Source organism: Triticum dicoccoides, chromosome 2A (genome assembly GCF_002162155.2).
Source record: "Triticum dicoccoides isolate Atlit2015 ecotype Zavitan chromosome 2A, WEW_v2.0, whole genome shotgun sequence".
NCBI classification, from domain to species: domain Eukaryota; kingdom Viridiplantae; phylum Streptophyta; class Magnoliopsida; order Poales; family Poaceae; genus Triticum; species Triticum dicoccoides.
This window is the reverse complement of record NC_041382.1, coordinates 37,728,173-37,742,384: the sequence shown is the minus strand read 5'-3', so window position 1 is coordinate 37,742,384 and position 14,212 is coordinate 37,728,173. Positions and strand designations below refer to the sequence as shown.

At 46.9% G+C, this 14,212-nt stretch overlaps 3 protein-coding genes across 3 annotated transcripts; 2 read left to right on the top strand and 1 right to left on the bottom strand.

Moving 5' to 3' along the window:
• Nucleotides 1–1,130: 1,130 nt before the first annotated feature.
• Nucleotides 1,131–5,423, top strand: LOC119353021 (aspartyl protease family protein 1-like). The gene is made up of 10 exons (XM_037619598.1): nucleotides 1,131–1,571; nucleotides 1,677–1,815; nucleotides 3,113–3,336; nucleotides 3,421–3,645; nucleotides 3,763–3,898; nucleotides 3,973–4,046; nucleotides 4,138–4,237; nucleotides 4,326–4,386; nucleotides 4,891–4,962; nucleotides 5,051–5,423. Exons 1-10 carry the CDS (start codon nucleotides 1,264–1,266, stop codon nucleotides 5,257–5,259), a joined length of 1,548 nt encoding a protein of 515 aa, XP_037475495.1. The 5' UTR covers nucleotides 1,131–1,263; the 3' UTR covers nucleotides 5,260–5,423.
• A 199-nt stretch (nucleotides 5,424–5,622) lies between these two features.
• Nucleotides 5,623–7,375, bottom strand: LOC119353022. The gene is made up of 5 exons (XM_037619599.1): nucleotides 7,127–7,375; nucleotides 6,891–7,013; nucleotides 6,560–6,805; nucleotides 6,268–6,438; nucleotides 5,623–6,153 (listed from the first exon to the last, which is right to left on the bottom strand). The coding sequence occupies exons 1-5, from the start codon at nucleotides 7,253–7,255 to the stop codon at nucleotides 5,854–5,856; spliced, it is 969 nt and encodes a 322-aa protein (XP_037475496.1). The 5' UTR covers nucleotides 7,256–7,375; the 3' UTR covers nucleotides 5,623–5,853.
• Nucleotides 7,376–10,881: 3,506 nt separating this feature from the next.
• Nucleotides 10,882–12,223, top strand: LOC119353014 (ribulose bisphosphate carboxylase small chain PW9, chloroplastic-like). Its single transcript, XM_037619592.1, has 2 exons — nucleotides 10,882–11,085; nucleotides 11,580–12,223. Exons 1-2 carry the CDS (start codon nucleotides 10,939–10,941, stop codon nucleotides 11,958–11,960), a joined length of 528 nt encoding a protein of 175 aa, XP_037475489.1. The 5' UTR covers nucleotides 10,882–10,938; the 3' UTR covers nucleotides 11,961–12,223.
• Nucleotides 12,224–14,212: the final 1,989 nt, after the last annotated feature.

The following is a 14,212-nucleotide window of genomic DNA, read 5'->3' as shown; positions in this document are numbered from 1 at the left end:
ACACGAAAATCAACTCACAGTTGATATATCATAGGCTCGTTCATGAAGTAATGCAACTTTTGATACAAATGTTGCCGAAGATGTTTTTTGCAAACTAAAAGATCATTCACATCGGAACCAATATACCATATTGGTTACTCAAAGATTGATTCATTACACATATATTACCTTCGCAACATTAATCTAATTCCCATCACACTAGGCGTGGTGTCTCTTTTGTTGCCATACCTCACACCAACAACATACACATGCATTCCCTAAAAAACATACACATGCACTCTTAGTTAGTCGAACTAAGTCGGCCTATTTCTTTTATATGCAATGTCATTTAACATAAACTATTTATGCAAAATCCATTTAAAATGCATCCAAATAATGATTTTATCGATGACTCTAGATAACATACAATTTTGACTTAGGTAACAGACAAAACACGTGGACGATTAAAAAACAGAAATGGTGTGGCAGGCCCATTTGAACCATGTAACATTAGCAAATCACAGAAATTTGCACGAAAAAGATAAAAGAATTGTAGAAAGAGCTTTGAGTGGATGGAACTTTTTCACCAAAATATAGGGCAAATCAATTCTTTAGAAGTTTTCCTAACTCGTAACGATTTCAAGCCTACGGATCAAATGGCTGTGTATGACAAATTCATACGGATTCAAATCCTCCAATAATTCTGTAAAATTCCTTTTGAATCAAAGGAGGCTAGGGGCGGCTGCGGCTGTGTTCATCAATCGATCCATATGCGCGGTTCTTTACTCCTTCAGACCCAATCAGTGGTTGGATGGTTAGTAGGGTGGCGTTGCCCCCATCTCATCAGGGATCAAACCTCTTGTTTAACGCTTTGGAACGATAAAACACTTGTAACTACTCCTAGATTACCGGCATTTCGCGACGAAGATGGACGGTGAGAGGGGAGGAGGGGGTGAGGAGGAAAGGTGGAAAAGGGGGATGCCATCCCTTAGGCCGAAGCGCTCACTTTCCATTTTACAGCCCAGCCCACGACGAGTAAGAAAAGAAACCAAAGCGAGCACAATTATTGCCTTCCGTACTCTGGAAACCGCTAAAAATAATAATCCCAGCGCAAAGCAAAGCGACTCGACGCCGCACCCACTCACACTCCGACACACGGGCAGCACAGCACGCCCGCCGAAATCCCGCCGCCGGCCGCCGCCCCACGGCCGACCGTCGGTTCGACCGCGGCTGCTGGACCGGACCCTTGCCGGAGCGGAGGCACATGCGGCGGCCGCATCCCCGATGATGACCGCCACCCAGCCCCTCCGCGGCGCCCTGCTCCTGCTCCCGGCGCTCCTCGTCGCCGGCGTCGCGGGCGGGGCGCCGTCGCTGGAGTTCCACCACCGGTTCTCCGCGCGCGTGCGGCGCTGGGCGGACGCCCGCGGGCACGAGCTGCCCGGAGGCTGGCCGGCGCCCGGCGGCGCCGCGTACGTCGCCGCGCTCGCCGGCCACGACCGCCACCGGGCGCTGTCGGCCGCCGGAGGAGGGGGCCGCCCGCCGCTCACCTTCTCCGAGGGCAACGCCACGCTGAAGGTCAGCAACCTCGGATTGTAAGCGCCCCCAGCTGTTGCTACCTACCCCCTCTCGCGATTCTGTGTGCTTTTGGTTCTTCAGAATTCAGATGCTGACTACTGTCTGCGGTTTTCTGGCTGTAGCCTGCACTATGCGCTGGTGACGGTGGGCACGCCGGGGCACACGTTCATGGTGGCGCTCGACACCGGCAGCGACCTCTTCTGGCTCCCCTGCCAGTGCGACGGCTGCACGTCGCCGCCCTCTTCGGCCGCCTCCGCACCGGTAACACCTCTCTCCTCCTCACAGTTTCGCTCCCTGGATGCAGATGGGCGTCGCCGCATATCATAACGCCGAGTCTGAATTCACACGCGGCATGTTTATATCGCATTCTGTTCCCATTAAAATTTGCTCCGCCGTGTGTCCTAATAAGGTGGCGAAACTGATGCAAAGTGTAAATTCAGAAGCTCAATGTAGTAGGCCTGTTTGATCCTGTAGTCAGGGGCCTGCCTGTGGTATCATCATCTCACACTCCATATGCGTGACTATGAGGCAATATTTTGCATACAACACCGTCTGATCTGGCAGCTCAGCAGTTACTGTCAAGTGGCATGAATTTCACTGCAATGTTGTTTACCCCAAGTATAATTAATATCTCAAATTTCAGCCTCTCCTATCTGCTGTGCTGCCATTGTGGACAATTATGGTTGTCACAGTCTATGCGTGCGAAAGAAAATGTGTTAGATGTGTATCGTTAATGTGTATATCAGCACTGTTTATCTGAACTCTTGAATAGTGATAAAATTGCTTACATGATCATTTCTCATGTAACACTGATCGGTGGTGATGAGTTACGGGGTGAATTTTCAGTGTTCTTTGACTGTTCGTAGTTAATTTTTTTTTTATAAAAGGGGACATCCCCGGCCTCCTGTTCGTAGTTAATCACATGCCGGTTCTTTTCTACTGTGTCATTATTCTAGGTGCAGTTAACCATGGAGAATAAGAAAGGTCTGAAGTGTAGATCTACAGTTCTATGAACTTTCCATTTTCGTTTGCAACTTGTTTTATGTTCCGTTGATCATGGACTGGTTCAAACCGCATAGATCTGAACTGTACTGAAAGAAAATTCTGGAGTCTTTTCTACATAAATTCTATCGACTCATGTTCTTGTTTTACCGGATTGTTGAAAGAATTACCCGACCAAGTTATTTTGCATACATAAGTAACACCCTTCTGGGTTTTCTCTTCTTGTTTGCAGAGCCTCTGTTCGACAGTTAATATTCAGGTCTAGTGGTAGTCTGTTTTACGGTGGTTGCAGTCCTTAGCACTACAAACATATGGTGTAGGGGTCATTAGGGACAGCAGTCACAGCACAGTTATGCCCAAAATTAATCTTCATACCTTGACCTCTGTTCATTGTAAAAACGTTTTTCTTTCCTCCCCCCCTCTCAGTAGTGTCATTTGTGATATGGGAACACACTTATTATTTAACCTTTTGTTGTCACCTTGCTGTATGCCTGCATTTTTCTGTTTTTAGACTTTCATTTTTCTACTTATAGTTATTAATTTTCTGAGATTTCAGGCTTCGTTTTACATCCCTTCTCTGTCATCAACAAGCCAGTCAGTTCCTTGCAATAGTGACTTTTGCGGTCTTAGAAAAGAATGCTCTACAACATCAAGTTGTCCATACAAGATGGTGTATGTCTCTGCAGACACATCATCTTCTGGATTTCTTGTTGAGGATGTGCTTTACCTATCAACAGAGGATACTCGCCCTCAATTTCTCAAGGCACAAATAATGTTTGGGTAATATTTATTCTTTATGTGGTGAGATGAAAAACATTATTTTCAACTTTTTTGATAAACTTTGATCTGTTTCATTTTTATCAGTTGCGGAGAGGTTCAGACTGGCTCATTTCTGGATGCTGCTGCTCCAAACGGTCTTTTTGGACTTGGGGTGGACATGATATCAGTTCCTAGCATTCTAGCTCAGAAAGGTCTGACATCAAATTCCTTCTCAATGTGTTTTGGCCGTGACGGTATTGGGAGGATCAGTTTTGGAGACCAAGGCAGCACAGACCAAGAGGAAACACCACTTGACATCAATCAGAAACAGTGAGCAAAATTTATCCATTTACCTGGCTTACAATTAGGTATTGTGTTTTTTGCCAAGTCCATTGCTGTCGGCCTCTTGTTAATTTGGCCCATCTGGGATAATTTCTTGTTTTCCAGCCCCACATACGCTATCACCATCACTGGCATTGTTGTTGGAAATAACATAATGGATTTGGAAGTTAGTACTATTTTCGACACAGGGACATCCTTCACATACTTGGCGGACCCAGCATATACATATATAACAGATGGTGTAAGTAAATTTTCTGTCTTGGTTTGGTCTTGCTTCAATAGGGGAATATTCATGCTGTAATTTCTCGTTTTCAGTTCCATAATCAAGTTCAAGCCAATCGCCATGCCGCTGACTCAAGAATCCCCTTCGAATATTGCTACGATCTGAGGTTAATTTATGTCGCATATAAATTTTATAAGAACCATTAGTCGTGTGTTTTGTCAATCCATGACTAAAATGACCAAGGTTAACTTGTGCAGCTCTAGTGAGGCAAGGATTCAAACTCCTAGTATAAGTCTTAGAACAGCAGGTGGGAGCCTGTTCCCTGCTATTGATCCAGGGCAGGTTATCTCCATTCAGGTATTGCGAGCCTCAGATTGTGCAATTCTCTTAACAATAGGAACAGGCTCAGATTATGTAACGATCCCGCTGGCTTTGATATTTGCAGCAACATGAGTATGTTTATTGCTTGGCGATTGTCAAGAGCACGAAGCTAAACATAATTGGACGTAAGTTTACTGCAGAACCATTACTTTGGGACTCTTCTGTTGCATTATCATTGACGCTTCTAAGCATTTTTACAGTGTCATTTTTGCACTTTTTTTTTGTATCCTGAGAGCATTGGCAAGAACAGATTATCTGTTGTAATTTCGTCCCCAGAACTAACCAACCTCCGCCTTGTTCAAAACCAAAGTCATCTTGGTTTTTCAGCACTAGCGAATTCTTTTCACTTATGACGGTAACAGAACAGGCAATTCAGTTAGGCATTTCACATTCTTTTCTTTTGCCGTGATTGCCAGTATGAACAATTGCAAATCTTTGTAGTGGGCATACAGTTACTTGTCTTAAATCATCTCAATATATCATGTGCTGTGAAACAATGTTCTAAACTGTGATAACATCATGTATGGGCTTGGGATATAGCCTATCTGAATTATATTATATACTACATAGTATATTCCTAATTGTGGGAAGCACATTCAATAGTTGTTAACAGTCAAGAAATGGTGCAGAAAACTTCATGACCGGTGTCCGCGTTGTATTCGACCGAGAAAGGAAGATACTTGGCTGGAAGAAATTCAACTGTAAGCAAACCGTTACGAATGCTTTGTTTCTTCATAGAAAGTCATTTGCTTATTATGCTCATGCTATGTTTGTTCTGTGAACATGCAGGTTATGACACCGATAGCTCAAACCCTCTCTCCATCAACTCACGGAACTCGTCGCGCTCGACGCCCGAGAACTACTCTCCCCAGGAGACGAAGAACCCAGCCGGTGCTTCCCAGTTGAGGCACGTCAGCAGCTCCCCTCCTGTGGTGTGGTGGCACAATAATAGCCTACTTTTGTTTATGTTTGTGTTCCTCCATTGTCCAATCTTCTAATTGGCATTGGAGTGACATGATTGTAAATTAGTATATATAGATACACTAGAGACTGACTAGGTTAGCATAGACAACGAGCACCACTTACATGTACAAATCGTCTATTCTGTCTAGATCATCAAGAAAATAACCGTGATGCCGATTTTTCATGGCACAGTGCAGTAGCTTCCCTGTCTGCGTTCATTTTCTTTTTGCCTTTTCGTCAGAATCGTCCCAGGTTCTGATTTCAGAGTGGAATAAACAAGGACATGGCTTTACATCTAGATAACAAGCAGAATTAACTCCCGGAGATGATTTCGTCAGAAGTATCCCAGGATTGCAGTGTGATTTAAAAGATTCAGAGCTTATGGAGAACATGGAACATGCTAATAATCTGTGCAGTTACGACACAGTTTCTATTATCTGAGGCGCTGTCTGAATAAACAAGGAACATGGTTAACATTCAACTGAGATAACAAGCCGCCATCGTCGTCAAGAAGCACCAAATCCGGCCACCGGAGAGAGTAGTGCTCAAACTGAAGCTCGCAACACAAAACAACAGCGGAAACCACTCCAGTGCTGCAGCGATTTCAGCGCTGGAGTCTTCAACATTTTTCACTCATCAGGTGACACCAGCACGCCGAGCTTGCTGCCGGGGGTGGCCGGAACCCCGTCGAGCTCGCCCTCGCCGTCGAACTTGCCGAGCGGCGACGAGAAGTCGAGCCGCATCCCCTGCATGATGGCTTCCTCGTAGGAGGCGGTGAGGAGGTGGTCCTCCTCTTCTTCTTCCTCCTGGGCGGTGAGCTGGTGGTACTCCACCAGCTGCACCAGGCTCTGGTTCTCCCGCGCCAGGTTCGCGTTCTCCTGCGCCAGCCGCGACTTCTCCGCCAGCAGCGCCTCCAGCTGCAGCCGAACCTGCCACACCATCAGAGGAGCTCAAGATGATCAGCCAACCAAGAACACAAACTAAGGAACATGCTGGCCTCGATTTTGGTTCTGAAGAAATGTGGGCGGTGGTTCGTGATTTACCAGGTCGTCTTCCTCGGGGGCGGCGCCGCCGCCGCTGTCGTAGCCGTCCCGGAGCCGCTTGTTCTCCTCCTCCAGCAGGCCGCACCGCTCCTGCATGAACCGCAGCTCCGACTTGATGGTCGTCAGCTCCCGGGCCAGGTTCGCCGCCCTGCCCGCCATCGACACCGCCAGCTGCACCACACAACCATTGGATCATTCGAATCAGCCACCTCAAATTCAGCAGAATCATCCACGAATAAGATCGCGGCGTGGAACAAAACGAGATTCTGCCTGTTCGCGGCCGGCTACTCACACTGCGCGCCCGCTTCAGGTTGGTGCTCTGCGCGACCTCGGCGGAGGCCACGACGACGTCGCCGTTGGCCATCGCGCGCGGTTTCGCGTCCGCCGCGCCGTTGTCTGAACTTTCATTGACGACTATCTGGGCTTCGAGGCTCGCGAACTCCGTCGAGGCGGTGCAGCGGCGCTTCGCATCGGGCTCCTCCTCCCCGCTCTCGCGTTCCCTCGCCTGGGACGAGCACATGGCCAGAGCGTTCACGCCCTGAAAAAACCGGAGCACACGTCCGGTGTCAGATCGTCGAACAGGAACGGCGAGGGAAGGGAACGCCGGTGGAATCCGTGGTTACCTTCTGGGCGGCGGTGAGGGTGTCGGAGAGCTGCGCGAGGGACGCGGCGACGGAGTCGAGGCCACGGACCAGCATCAGCGAGTCCTCCCGGAGCCGCTTGGGCCGCCCGGACGCCGCCGCGCACTGCGCCCAACAGATCAGAATCAGATCAGAGCAAGCGCGCGTCAGGATCCATCCAGCTCCGGACAAAGAAAAAGAGGGATTTCAACCAGGATCTATCGACCGAGAGCACGCACCGTGGACGCGACGGAGGCGACGAGGCGGCGGTCCTCGATGATGGTGTCGACGCGGGTGCGCAGGCCGTCCCAGAAGCGGTCGTCGGAGGCGGGGCTGACGACGAGGGACGACGCCGCGGCGGAGTCCATCGGAGGCGGGATCAGAGGACGGACGGGGGAGAAGCAGAAGGAAGGAGGCAGAGTGTTTGTTGGTCGGGCAACGGCTAGTTTTGCTCTGCTCTGCTTCGCGGTGGGTGAGAGTGGGAGGGGGGAAAACCGGTTTAAATCGGGAGCGGGCTGCCAACGGTCGAATTAAAGTGCAGGGTCCATCGTCATGGTTCAGACTGGTTCAAACACTTGCTTCAAACCACACAAGTTTGGCTGCTCATGGTTTAGGGGTTAGGGGCGCGGATTCGGTTCGACGGAGTTTCGGTGTCGTGTTCTGTTTACATTTCTCTGGATTCGGAAAAGCGAAACGGGCAGTATTTGATGGTCGTCGCCTTTTTTGTCGGATTATGTGGGGATGTGGGCGTGGCGTCACAAACGGCGCACGTCAAGCTGCATTTGAGAGGAATGTAGTACCGATGTAAGAACCACGTGATTAAAGCCCCGAATGGTACACGACGCTAACCCGCCCGACGTTATAATTACATCTTACAATATACGTATGCATAGAGAAATATGTGCTCAACAAAAAAAATGCTGGTCTATGCAAAACGCGAAACACGATGTGTACATAAACATGTTCTGACGTAATGATGCGTTATACACGCACTGATCAAGTATCAATGTTTATACACTTCCAACACGCACGAGACACTAGAGTCGTAGTAAAACAAGGTAAATGAAATAGCAACAGGTATCTTGGTAAGGTAACTCTCGTAGACAAAGATAGCATCCTCCTATTGCAAGTTGCGCATCCACACGTTTGAAATAGATTGGATAGCCCCATTTGAAAGATAGGGAAATCCGGCTAAAAAGGGATTATATTATATTAGCAGTACCATATCGTAACAGCCATGCTCGGACTTGCAGTAAGTTGTATTTGGATGTCAAAATATGTCACCGTATCCTTCTGGGACTCACAATGGGTGGAGGGCCCCATGGCCGAAGCTCCTACGCCATTGCACCAAGCGCCGCGCCGCGCCGTGCCGCCGCCTCTCTCTACAGGAGGCCATCACAAGGGATTGATGGATGCACCTTCTGAAACCCAATCCATCAACTCTGGTGCTGAGGCAGTTATGTTGCTTGTCAGAGATGGCCACAGGCATAAACTTCAACGACGAGGCGATGGACTCGGTGACTTTGTGTTGGACGGCGGATGGCAGTTACACCGCCAAACAGGAATACACATGCCAATTCGAAGGGGTGTTGCATTCGGACGACAAGGCACCCATCTGGTCTGCCGGTGCGGCGTCGCAAGCCAAGGCGTTCCTCTGGCTGGCTGTTTGTGGACGATGTCTCATGGCAGACAATCTGGCTATCCGAGGCATACCGCACAACCCGACCTATCCACTCTGCTTCACCGCGCTGGAGACGACCAACCATCTGCTCGTGGAGTGCATCTACACCAAGAAGTTGTGAACGACTAAATAGTTTGAACAACGAGACACGCAGATCTGACGACCAGAAACACCCAGATCAACAAAATGAATGGCTAGAAACGTTAAACGCGCGAGAGATAGGGATTAGGTGCAATTTTCTGTCCTAAATGCGTCATTCTAATTGCCTAAAAAAGGACATTTTAATTGTCATTATTTTCCAGTGGACCCCGATGACTTGGGGGGCGGGGGTAGGACAATATATGTTGAATAACTTCTTAAGAATAAGAGCATTCAACTCTATATGAAACGTGCATAGTAAGAGAACATGAACTTGGGATTGTATGCTCATTTAGATGCACCGTGTTATGAATGATATCATACATGCAACGTTCTAATATCCATTTGCAGGCCTACAATTTTAGTTCCCTTTTACTGCTCGTTACTTGGAAACTACCAGGTAATTGATGCTCTCATTTATGATTCTTGCAACCTACAAAACTCAAACTACTCAATTGTCATCGCCACTAATGAGTTTTACCTATCAAATTTTACATGTGTGGTTGGGAGTGATGGCTCAACTGCTTTATAAAAATTCTCTCACTCCGATCGTGTCAAATACAAATTAGGGTACAATACTTCCCAATGAGGATGGTGTCGTGGGGATGATTTTGAAAATAAGAGAGAGGGGTAGGGATAAAGCTTAATCTAACTAGGAGCAAGTGTGACACAGGAGGTTTTATGAGTTTAGGCCCCTCTCGTAAGAGGTAATGGCCACACGCCTCGAGCGCTAGGAGCTTTGCTTTCTCTATGTCTGATGATGATTACAAAGGATGCGGATCCTCTGTTACAGAGGTGGGCTTATATAGAGTGTGCCATGTCCCTTGCCCCTGACCTTTGCCATTACAATGGTTTAAAGTGTCTAATTATTAGATCCGGTACAAGAGGTAATTGATGCAATAAAGTTAGTAACACTAGTTCTATTAAAGTCCACGATGCCCCAGGCGCCTTCTCCGCATGTTCTACTTCGTGCCTCTGAGTGTTTCATGTATTCGAACAATGCTGTACTCCATCCGAATGACATGGTGTACTTGACAAGTTCGAGTGACTTGGTATCGTCCGAGTGGTTTGTCATGTCGGTTGTGTTTGGCAGGTGAGCATCTTGCATTAGGATTCCCATGGATTGTAGCTTGTTCGGTGTTGATGAGCCTACCCCTCAGTAGGTGACCTCATCAGACAGGGAACTGTTATGATCCCCTATACTATCAGAGCGCGGCCATTATGTGTTGGTCGGTGTTTTGCCACCCGTGTATCCATGTATTAGGCACCAGGTGGATGGGTAGACCTCATCAGATAGTGTGCGGTGATCCGTGCAACCAACCTTCTACTTATACTGGCTCGGGGTGCATCTCCATCATTCATTTGTCGCTCCGCTCCGCATCCCTTCCCCCTTGCTAGTTGCCACCGTTTCTAACACGGACGGGCACAACGTTATCCTCCCCACCGCCCCCACCACATGGAGAGAGACACAAACACAAATCTTCGAGAAGTAATTTTCAGGAGCAGTAACCTTTTAGAAATAAAATAAATCAAAATTAGCGGGAGCCTTGACAACCACGGCTAGTTTTTTTTGCTATTGTGCCTTGACATGTGGGACCCGATTGCCATGGAGTGCATACTTTGCAAGTGAGACTGTCCCGACACTGCAAGTGGGCGCCACGCCATGTTGGCATGCCTAGTCAGCAACACATACATATCCAAACATGGTTTGAACCATATTTGAACAAAAGTGCCATGTCTATATAACCAGTTCAGCGTATTTTTCAAATTCGAGCATTAAAGTGAACATCGATGGCAAGTTCAAGCGTCACCGGTACAATTACCTCGACACAAATCTTGGAGGAGTAATTTCTGGGAGCAGTAACTTTCCGGAAACAAAATAAATCAAAATTAGTGGGAGCCTTAGATGAAAGGTACGGTAGATGAGGAGAGAGGGGCGCAGGCGCTAATCTAACGATCGAACAATTATTGTATTGCTTATTAGTGGCAATCGGAGTGATGTAGATTTCGTTTGCCCATGCAGCAGTCACACGCAATGCATCGGAGGGCCACCCCTCCTCCGCTTATCCAGAGGGATAAGGCGCCTTGCAACAGGCAAAGGACGACCGCCCCTTGGAAATCTTGTTGGAAAGGAGCGGCGCTGCGCATACGCTGATATATATACTGGAGCGGTGTGAGGGGTGTAGCCAAGCTTGCTATCGCCTCCCCACCTAGCAATTCACGTACTCCGCCATGGCCCCCGCCGTGATGGCTTCCTCCGCCACCACCGTCGCGCCCTTCCAGGGGCTCAAGTCGACCGCCGGCCTCCCCGTCAGCCGCCGCTCCGGCAGCGCCGGCCTCAGCAGCGTCAGCAACGGCGGAAGGATCAGATGCATGCAGGTATGGAAACTAATTACTTCCTCGTTAATCTTAGTTCAAAACTGCAGCACTTATTTTGTATCGGACAGAGTATTATCTTTGCGAGATAGGACGAACACTAAGGTCATATGAATATTTTTGTCGGCACAGTTGATTAATTCATCAGGTATTTTCCAAAGCTATCCTTAATTAGGATGTGTAACCCACATACCAGGCCAAAGTAAACTAAGATAGTGCATCACAATGTATGTAGTCCGTAAGCAGGTTCACATGTGTAGGAATATTTAACTCATAAACTTTGTGAACGGAAATCGATTTTATCACAACGTGTATTAGATAATATCATTTTTAATGCCCGTACACTACCCATAAGCAAGAGCTGCTGCCCTTGACCTTCTTGCTTGTGGAGCCCCCAACAATGTATGGGCAGACCATAAGGAGTGATTTTTGCCTTATAGCCAGGTCTTTCTTTAAGCACCAAGTGTTGATCAATTGTGTCGACTCCATCTATTCAGGTGTGGCCGATTGAGGGCATCAAGAAGTTCGAGACCCTGTCTTACTTGCCACCCCTCTCCACTGAGGCCCTCCTAAAGCAGGTCGACTACCTGATCCGCTCCAAGTGGGTGCCCTGCCTCGAGTTCAGCAAGGTTGGCTTCGTCTTCCGTGAGCACAACAGCTCCCCCGGCTACTACGACGGTCGATACTGGACAATGTGGAAGCTGCCTATGTTCGGGTGCACCGACGCAACGCAGGTGCTTAACGAGGTGGAGGAGGTCAAGAAGGAGTACCCTGACGCCTATGTCCGTGTCATCGGCTTCGACAACATGCGCCAGGTGCAGTGCGTCAGCTTCATTGCCTTCAGGCCACCAGGCTGCGAGGAATCTGGCAAGGCCTAAAGTGCAAGTTGAAGTAACACATATACATGCCATGTTAGTTCACATTTGTCGGCAGCGCTGCTTTCTCGGTTTTACTTCTCGTACTACTCATATGTGAATATATGAGTATATGTATGTAAGCACCTACCAACGTAGGTCGAGGAGGATGCATATGAGAATTATAGCACCGGCTATACATACACACATATATTATATGCAATCCGCGGATTGTTGTCTTGCCATCAATTGATGGAAATGTTACTTTGTTTGCAGCTGGAGATGCCTATGTCTTGCATTGTTTTCTTCTCATGCATTTTTCCTCAGTTATATGTTGTGTATTATCTAGTGTGAAAATTGTTATGGAATACCAAAGTACTTCAAAAAATATTGTGGAGAAACACATAAAAAGATGGCTAAGAACCCCTTGAAAACTTGTGGCAAAACAGTTGGAAATTGTCGAGAACCAGATGATAAAAAGCCAAAATCCAAATTAAAAACTAGAAAAAAGGAGAAAAAATGTGTCAAAACAAGACAAGGACAAACCTACCATAGTGCACTTGTCTTGTGAGCCATATTCCAACATCGATTCATCAAAGACATGGCACTTTTTCTAACCATTTTGCACCGCAATTAGATACTATTTTTTTGCATTATTGCAGAAATTCCAGTAAACCATAGAATGTGTAGAGGACACAAATATGTGCAAATTACATATCCAGTTGACGAGTCCCAAGATATCTTGTACTACTAAATTTTGGCCTTCTACGATGAATTATCTGTGATGTTTTGTGTTTGTGTCATAAACATCGGTCCTTCCATGACAAAACTATCATTTTGTCATAAACCTACCTAGGAGGCACAAACCCTGTATGTTTCATGACAAAATCCATATCCAGTCATAAAATTAGGAACCAATTAGTTGTAAACAACAATAGCCCATTACATTGTGGAGGTACACACATGTCTCTAACATGGCTAAAATTATATTAATTTGTATTATTTTTTGGGGTGAATGGCTGTGAGGGGGAGGCTAATTCATGCGCACACGCCCACGCGATCAATTTCCGACTAGCTGTCACAAAGGGTTAGGGAATGCGTGTAATAGGTGGGGCTGCTATACTATGTGGGGCCACCATTCTCAGGTAAACAACACACAAAAGTTTGAAAAGGAACATAGCGCAATGTCGGAACCTGACTGCTTCTATGGAGCGCTTCGCCCGTCCCAACGCGCGGGCGAAGGAGTCTTTTTGGATTGTGAAACCAATATGTAAGACCTTTTACTAAATTAGAAAAAATGATGATACCACATTGTCGTAGGAAAGGCCACATCTAATACACGATGGAGTCATACCATCACTTTCTTTCATGTAATGAAACATAAGACTATGGATGACTTTACTTCATGAATTTTAGTGTTGGCCTGGTTTACTCTCATGGCAAAGAATTTCTTCATAATGAATGAGGTGGCCTTATATTTTGATGGTCAATGGTGATCTTATATGGCGTTTTGGGGTATTTCTGTGACATTCATTTTGATTTTGCATGACAAAATCATACATTTATAGTGTTTTTATGCTTTATAACACTTTATGGAGTAATTCTAATGTCTTTTCTCTCATAATATGGAAGGTTTACACAAAGAGGAAGAATGCCGGCAGCTGGAATTCTGGACCTGAAAAAGCTATATCAGAGATACCTATTCTGCACATCTCCAAACAAGCTGAAATTTTACGGAGAATTATTTTAGAATAAAGAAAAAATATCGGAGAAAAGAACTACCAGAGGGGGTGTAACACCCACGATGCGGCTATATCTCCCACGTGTCGGAGCACGACTTAGAGGCATAACCGCATTGTAGGCATATCGCAAGAGGGGTAATCTTTACACATCCCAAGTACTGAAATGAAAGGGATAAAGAGTTGGCTTACAATCGCCACTTCACACAATACATGGATAAAACATTACATCATCCAGAATATAATCAAGGTCCGACTACAGAACCAAATAAAGAAAGACAACCCCTAATGCAACAGAACCCCGATCGCCCCGACTGGGCTCCACTACTGATCAACTGGAAACAAAACAACACAACGAACACGATCTTCATCGAGCTCCTCCTTGAGCTCGGTTGCGTCACCTGCACGGTTATCATCGGCACCTGCAACTGTTTGAAGTAATCTATGAGTCACGGGGACTCAGCAATCTCACACCCTCGCGATCAAGACTATTTAAGCTTATGGGTAGGAAAAGGTAGTGAGGTGGAGCTGCAGCAA

Excerpts from the sequence above, each read along its gene's own strand:
- LOC119353014 (XM_037619592.1), top strand. The coding sequence starts at position 10,939 with ATGGCCCCCGCCGTGATGGCTTCCTCCGCCACCACCGTCGCGCCCTTC. Across the intron at positions 11,086-11,579 it reads GAAGGATCAGATGCATGCAG|GTGTGGCCGATTGAGGGCAT; the intron begins GTATGGAAACTA and ends CCATCTATTCAG.
- LOC119353021 (XM_037619598.1), top strand. The coding sequence starts at position 1,264 with ATGATGACCGCCACCCAGCCCCTCCGCGGCGCCCTGCTCCTGCTCCCG. Across the intron at positions 3,899-3,972 it reads ATACATATATAACAGATGGT|TTCCATAATCAAGTTCAAGC; the intron begins GTAAGTAAATTT and ends TCTCGTTTTCAG. Across the intron at positions 4,387-4,890 it reads GAAGCTAAACATAATTGGAC|AAAACTTCATGACCGGTGTC; the intron begins GTAAGTTTACTG and ends GAAATGGTGCAG.
- LOC119353022 (XM_037619599.1), bottom strand. The coding sequence starts at position 7,255 with ATGGACTCCGCCGCGGCGTCGTCCCTCGTCGTCAGCCCCGCCTCCGAC. Across the intron at positions 6,806-6,890 it reads CCCTCACCGCCGCCCAGAAG|GGCGTGAACGCTCTGGCCAT; the intron begins GTAACCACGGAT and ends CGGTTTTTTCAG. Across the intron at positions 6,154-6,267 it reads CCCCCGAGGAAGACGACCTG|GTTCGGCTGCAGCTGGAGGC; the intron begins GTAAATCACGAA and ends ATGGTGTGGCAG.